At 61.9% G+C, this 6,519-nt stretch overlaps 1 protein-coding gene across 2 annotated transcripts; it reads left to right on the top strand.

Annotated features, from left to right (window-relative positions):
• Positions 1-860: 860 nt before the first annotated feature.
• Positions 861-4,909, top strand: C2cd4c (C2 calcium dependent domain containing 4C). 2 transcript variants are annotated; one of them, XM_070008131.1, is made up of 2 exons: positions 861-1,030; positions 1,520-4,909. In XM_070008131.1, the coding sequence occupies exon 2, from the start codon at positions 1,565-1,567 to the stop codon at positions 2,834-2,836; it is 1,272 nt and encodes a 423-aa protein (XP_069864232.1). In that variant the 5' UTR covers positions 861-1,030; positions 1,520-1,564; the 3' UTR covers positions 2,837-4,909. The 2 variants fall into 2 exon arrangements, with proteins under 2 accessions (XP_069864232.1, XP_069864231.1); XM_070008130.1 differs by having other exon boundaries at positions 861-1,178.
• The last annotated feature ends 1,610 nt before the right edge of the window (positions 4,910-6,519 follow it).

Genomic DNA, 6,519 nt, shown 5'->3' with positions numbered 1-6,519 from the left:
CTCCCGAGTGGCTTGGCTGGTTGCCCCCTCCTTCTTGTCTTACATTTCTCTGGTGTAGTTTGTATGTGTGCGTACACACACGCCATTCCCCCCCCCCCCCAATGTGCATGCTGATACTGGAATTTAAAATCAAGGCCTGGGTGCTTTGCCTTAGCTTTTTATTTGCTCAAGACTGGTACTTTTCCACTTGAGCCACAGGTCCACGTCTGACTTATTGCTGGTTAATTGGAGATGAGAATCGTAGACTTTCCTGCCCAGGTTGGCTTTGAACCTCCATTTTCAGATCTTACCTTCTTGAGTAGCTAGGATTACCGGCATGAGCCTTGGCGCCTAGGTTTTGGCTTAATCTTTATATATAGAGAACAACACTCACCTTCATCTACATATTGGGGACAGTAATAGACTTATGGCAGAGGGGCTTGGGGGTCTGGAGTCCAGACGTGGGGAAGGCCGTTGGAGACTGGGCAGGGAGTCGGTCATTAATACCTAACATGCTCACAGAAGCTGAGGAAGTGGTACCCAAGTGGTGCCCACCTGGCCAGGTGATGGAGGTCCCTCCTCTGTGCCCAATTAGGTGCTGACCCCGCCCCACGATACTAAGATTCAACCCCGTGTTGGCCCCGCCCATAACACAGGCCCCGCCCCTCGCAAGGACCATCCCCCGCCCCCTGTCCCCACTGATGCCGACATGGGACCCGCGTTTGCCCCACCCCACCCTGGGCCCCGCCCATCAGAGGCCCCACCCTCTTACCCGCCCCCGACTTGAAGCTTCAGCCCCACGCTGGCCACTCCCCCGGGTCACCGCCCCTCCAAGGCTCCGCCCTTCCAAAGAGGCCCCGCCCCCATCCGGAGGCCCCGCCCTGCGGCGGGGGCGCGGGGCGGAGCGCGCGGCCTCACTCGGAGGAATACGGCCGGGTGGGCGGTTTCCCGCCGAGCGGGCGACTGCGCTGCCACCTCGGGCTCCGGAGCTTGCGCTCGGGCCTGTCGCCGAGCCTTGAGCGGTCCAGAGCCACCGCGGTCCCGCCGGCAGGTGAGCCCAGGGCCAGTCCCGGGGGCGGATCGTTAGGACCCCAGGCCGCAGGCGAGTCCGGGGGTGACGATCGGCTCGCTGCGCCCGGGACCCCGGGACCCCACCGCCCTCCTCCCCCATCCCGCGCCGCATCCGGGAGAAGCCACAGGTGGGTGACCGCTGGGGGCGGGGCCGGGGCACCTGGGGCCCGCGCACTCCCGGGTCCTCCCCGGGGGAGGGGGGGGCGGGTCGAGAGCGCGCTGGGATCGGGCGGGCGGCCGGGGGAGGGGGGCTGCGCCCGCCCCCTCCCCCTCCCCCGCGGCCGGGAAGTTGAGCCCCGGCTCTCTGGGAAGAGGAATCCGGGCCCCACCCCCCCCCAGCGGAGGCCACCGCCCCAGAGTGACCGTCCACCGCCCCTGCTGGCCGGGGGTGTGTGTGGGGGGGCCTGACAGGTGCCCCCCTCCCTCCGACAGGTGCCCGCCCCTGACCCCCTCCCCCTTCTCTCCCCAGGCGCTGTGTGCGGCCCCTTCCCCGGCCTCGGGGCTCGCTGTCCTCATGAAAAAAACCAACATGTGGTTTTTGGAGCGGATTCGGGGGTCTGGGGAGAATGGTGGGGGTCGGGGGCTAGGGGGCGAGGCCGGGGACAAGGCCTCCAAGGGGCCTCTGTATAGCAATGTGCTGACACCCGACAAGATCCCCGACTTCTTCATCCCTCCCAAGCTGCCCTCGGGCCCCTCGGAGGCGGGCGAGGGCCAGGCCGAGCTGGGCCCCTCCCCGTCGGATCAGAACCTGGCTTCGGCCGCTCCCCGCCGAGCTCCGCGGAGCCCCCGGCTGCCAGCCAAGCTGGCTGCGGAGAGCCGCAGCCTCCTGAAGGCAGCCACCAGGCATGTCATCCAGATAGAGAGCGCGGAGGACTGGCCGGCCGAGGAGGCCACGAACGCCGACCCCCAGGCGCAAGGCGCCATGTCCCTGCCCTCGGTGCCCAAGGCGCAGACCTCCTACGGCTTCGCCACGCTGGCGGAGAGCCCGCACACTCGCCGCAAGGAGTCCCTTTTCCACAGTGAGCACGGGGCCCTGGCCCAGGTGGGCTCGCCGGGTGCGGGGCGCCGCCGGGCCGGCGGCAAAGCCAACGGGGGCGAGGGGGGCCCGCGGGAATCCGGGGGGGCCCTCATGAGCCCGGGGCGCTATTTCAGTGGCGGGGAGAGCGACACAGGGTCCTCGGCCGAGTCGTCTCCGTTCGGGTCCCCGCTGCTGTCTCGCTCGGTGTCACTGCTCAAGGGCTTTGCCCAGGACAGCCAGGCCAAGGTGAGCCAACTCAAGCACTCCGTGGGCCGCCACGGGTCCCTGTCCGCCGATGACAGCACGCCCGACACCAGCCCCGGGGTCCGGCGGCGCCTCACCCGCCGGGCCACCCCGGAACCTGGCCCCGAGTCCGGCCAGACCCCTCGCGGGGAGCACACGGTGCGGATGGGGGTGAGGGGCAGCGTGCGGCTGCTGGCCGAGTACGAGGCGGCGCAGGCGCGGTTGCGCGTGCGCCTGCTGGCCGCCGAGGGTCTGTACGAGCGGCCGTGCGACGCCCGCAGCATCAACTGCTGCGTGGGGCTGTGCCTGGTGCCCGGCAAGCTGCAGAAACAGCGGAGTACCATCATCAAGAACAGCCGCCACCCCGTCTTCAACGAGGACTTCTTCTTCGACGGCCTGGGGCCGGCCAGCGTCCGGAAGCTGGCCCTGAGGATCAAGGTTGTGAACAAGGGCAGCAGCCTGAAGCGGGACACGCTGCTCGGGGAGAAGGAACTGCCCCTCACCTCCCTGCTCCCCTTCCTGTAAGGCCGGTGTGCCCTCGGCCAGGGGCAGGAGGAGGGGACCACGTCCCCTGTACCTGGGGCGGTGGAGGCAGATCAACAGGCTGGGGACCCGGTGGGGAGATGGGGTTCACTCAGCCTGGGCTTGGCACTAGGGGGGTCCCTAGGGGCACTGATGCTGACCACAATGTCCTCTTTGCCTGCCTGCCTGCCTTTCTTTTTCTTTCTTTCTTTCTTTCTTTCTTCCTTCCTTCCTTCCTTCCTTCCTTCCTTCCTTCCTTCCTTCCTTCCTTTCTTTCTTTCTGTCTTTCTTTCTTTCTTTCTTTCTTTCTTTCTTTCTTTCTTTCTTTCTTTCTTTCTTTCTTTCTTTCTTTCTTTCTTTCTTTCTTTCTTTCCTTCTTTCCTTCTTTCTTTCGAAGAGCCCCAGAGTTTCAAGTGTTGTGAAGGACCCAGGGATTTGTGGGGGTACACCAAGATTGCTCTTCCCAGGTTGAACACAGTCTTTCCCTTTGATGACGTGTGGGTATCAGCTTCTCCCCACATTTTTGCCACCACCCCATTCTGCCCTGATGCCCTAAAAACTCTTTATGTGTGTGTGTGCTGGGACTAGGGTTTGAACTCAGGGCCTTGAGCTCTCATTGTTGGTTTTTTTGGTGTGTGTGTATGTGTGTTGTCAGTTGCAGGGTTTGAACTCAGGGCCTGGGCACTGTCCCTGAGCTTTTCTGCTCCAAGCTAGCTCTCTATCACCTGAGCCACAGCTCCACTTCTGGTTTTCTAGTGGTTAATTGGAGATAAGAGGCTTACAGACTTTCTTGCCTGGGCTGGCTTTGAACCGTGACCCTCAGAGCTCAGCCTCCTGAGTAGCTAGGATTATAGGTGTGAGCCACTGCCTCCTAGCTCACCGCCCCTCCCCCCCCTCCTGCAAGGATATCTCTCTGTCATTTGAATTAGAGCTCCACTTTGGGCTTTTTTACTGGTTAATTGGACGTCAGAGTCTAACAGACTTTCCTGTCTGGGCTGGCTTCAAACCTGGACCCTCAGATCTCAGCTTCCTAGGTAGCTAGGATAAACAGGCATTGAGCCACTGGAAAGCTCCTGATGACACCATCTTCTGCCTGCGATGTTCACCAGACTGAAGAAGGTTTCCTGCACCACCCCTCACCCCCCTTCCCTGGCTCTGGGCAATCCCTTGCCATCACCATGGCTGGAACGGCTAATGCCTGACAGCACAACCACCAGGCTGGAGCAGGGAAGGCTTCGGAGCTGCTCAGGGTGGCGGCGCTCTGTGGGCTGTCTCCTCCAGGCCAGCTCCTCAGCCTGGGCTCCTCAGCTGCCAGCCTGGCTGAAGCCTCCTGCCAGAAGCTCCCCTCCCCACTCCTCAGGACCACCCCTCTGTCCTCCCGGCCAGCCGGCCCCCTTGGCCAGTGCCCCTGGTTCCACTTGTGTATGGAGGATCTGGTTATGGCAGGCAGGTCGAATGGCTCAGGGGCAGGTTGGAGGCCCTGGGGGTGGAGTTTGTGTTGTTCGGGGAGTTGGACAGCTGTGCAGGGCAGGGCTGTGTGGATTCTCGCTGGAGTTCTGCCACACTGTAGGATGCAGGTCGGAACAGGCTGCCTGCTGGGCCCACGGCTGTGGGGTTCAGGATGCGCCTTTGTCAATCTCTTTGCTAGTTTTGTACCTCCGGACTCCTAGGTCTCACTACAGAGGGGTTGTGGGAACTGACCCCCATCCAAGACCAGAGGGAACTTATGCCCCCTGCTGTACATCCATGAGAGAAATCTGTATCCCCTTGAGACAGAATGAGGGAGACCTTGAAATGGGTCCCTGTGTTGTGGGGGACCCCTGGGGCCTGGGCTGGTCAGGCCAGGGTGGTGGGCAGGGGGACCCTGCATGGAGCCTGTAACTGCCTTGTCTATTCTCTGACCTCTGCCCTGTTCCCCTTGGGGTCCCCCACACCCCCACACGCGTTTTCTAATCTCTGCACCGTTTGCTATCTTTGTGTTTGAAGTTGACTGTGGACGAATCTTTATGACACCTTCTTCCCAAATGTGTTTGTTTATAAAATGCTGTTTTTAGTGCAATAAAGGTGTTTCGGGAATGTGGGGGTGGCGGTCTGCTCGCTCTGCTGTGGAGTAATAGGGAAGGAAGTCTGGCCTTGAATTCCGGGAGGCTGGGTAGGGAAAGTCCTTTCGGGCTACCTCCTCCACCTCCGCTGCCTGGAGGTGAGGGCAGTGGGGAGCCTGATGCTCAGCAGCCTGGGCGCTGGACACCGACCTCAAGGGGGCCCTATCACAAGCTGAGCTTTCTAATCACAGCCGGAGTCAGCTGACCTTGGCTCCTGCCCACAGGGGGACCCTCCAACACGACCCACTGTTAAGGTGAGGGAAAGCCCCTGGTCAGACAGAAGCCAGCTTGGCCTGTCCTGTCTGGTGGTGTGAGGGGAGGCTGGACTTCGCTTCCACCTTGGGCAGGGAGGGTGGGGGAGGGGAGTGGCTTTTTCTCTGCCCTCCCCCCATTTTCCCTGCACCTCACACTGGTCTCTAGCCTACCCAACTCCCCACTGGTACCGGGAACCCAGGGGCATTGGGTGGAGAACCATATCTGCAGGATGTCAAGGGTGGGCACTGGGTGGGCGGCCAAGGTCCACCCTGCCCTTCACCCCTTCACTGGCCACTGAGTCCCGTGGGCTCATGCTGTGGCCTGTGGATGGGATCTGATGTCCCCTTCTGCCTGCAGGGATTCTAGGATTTCTCTTCCTACTCTAGACAGATGAGGGGGTGAAAGAAGGCCCGGGGTCCTAGGGCTATAGTGGGGACCACTGGGCTGGCCGAGTCCATAAGCCACTGGGCAGCAGGGAACTGGGCCCAGGTTTTGTTTCCTGACTTCTGGCTTAGTACAAGGGGACCCACCTGAGCCATCAGGACAGGCTGTGACCCCTGTGGTCTTCTGGGGTCTTATCCCTGACCTCCCAGGAGGGGACCCGGTGACCTCTTCTGACTCCAGGCTGGGTTGTTTTGCTCACTGTCCCCTGCTGAGACCCAGATCGCTCAGGATGCAACCATGGACCATGCATGGACTGTCCAGCAGGATGTGGGTCCGCAGCAGGCTCTTTCCTGCTGCTTGTCTGTCAGACGAGCCACGCGACGAGGCCCAGCGGGTCCCAGGATGTGTTGCCAGGGCAACCGGGTTCTGCTCTTCCCCACCGGCCTCTCATCCCCAGGCCCCCAGTGTGCGGGTGTGCGTGCGCGTGCGTGTGTGTGTGTGTGTGTGTGTGTGTGTGCGTGCATCTGTGTGCCAAGAAGATTCATGCCGCCACTCTGTGCCTGTGTGTGTGTGTGTGTGTATCCTACGGGTGTTGGCTCATGACCGAACAAGTATACGGATGGCAGTGTGTCCAGCACGCATGTGTAGCTGTGTGTTACCGTGTACACACGTGTCTGCATGTACCGGGAGCATGTTGGCGGCGGCGAGTCATTATCATGTGCATTTGTGGGGCTCTGGCTGTCCCCTGCCCTCAGATCCTCTGGAGGTCACAGCAGTGTCCCTCCTCCTGCCAGCCCCTGGCCCTTTGGGCCCCCACCTCCTCCTCAGGCCACACCCCCAAGTGGATGCACCCCTGCACACCTGGCCAGTGTAACTGCTCTGCCAGAAGATGCTGACTGGAGCAGAGCTCTGTCCTCTGTGTGACAATGTCCCTGGCTGCCACCA

This window comes from Dipodomys merriami, unplaced genomic scaffold, assembly GCF_024711535.1.
Source record: "Dipodomys merriami isolate MVZ:Mamm:240054 unplaced genomic scaffold, mDipMer1.0.p SCAF_70, whole genome shotgun sequence".
Taxonomy (NCBI): domain Eukaryota; kingdom Metazoa; phylum Chordata; class Mammalia; order Rodentia; family Heteromyidae; genus Dipodomys; species Dipodomys merriami.
This window is presented reverse-complemented; position numbering and strand designations above follow the sequence as displayed.

Excerpts from the sequence above, each read along its gene's own strand:
- C2cd4c (XM_070008131.1), top strand. The coding sequence starts at position 1,565 with ATGAAAAAAACCAACATGTGGTTTTTGGAGCGGATTCGGGGGTCTGGG.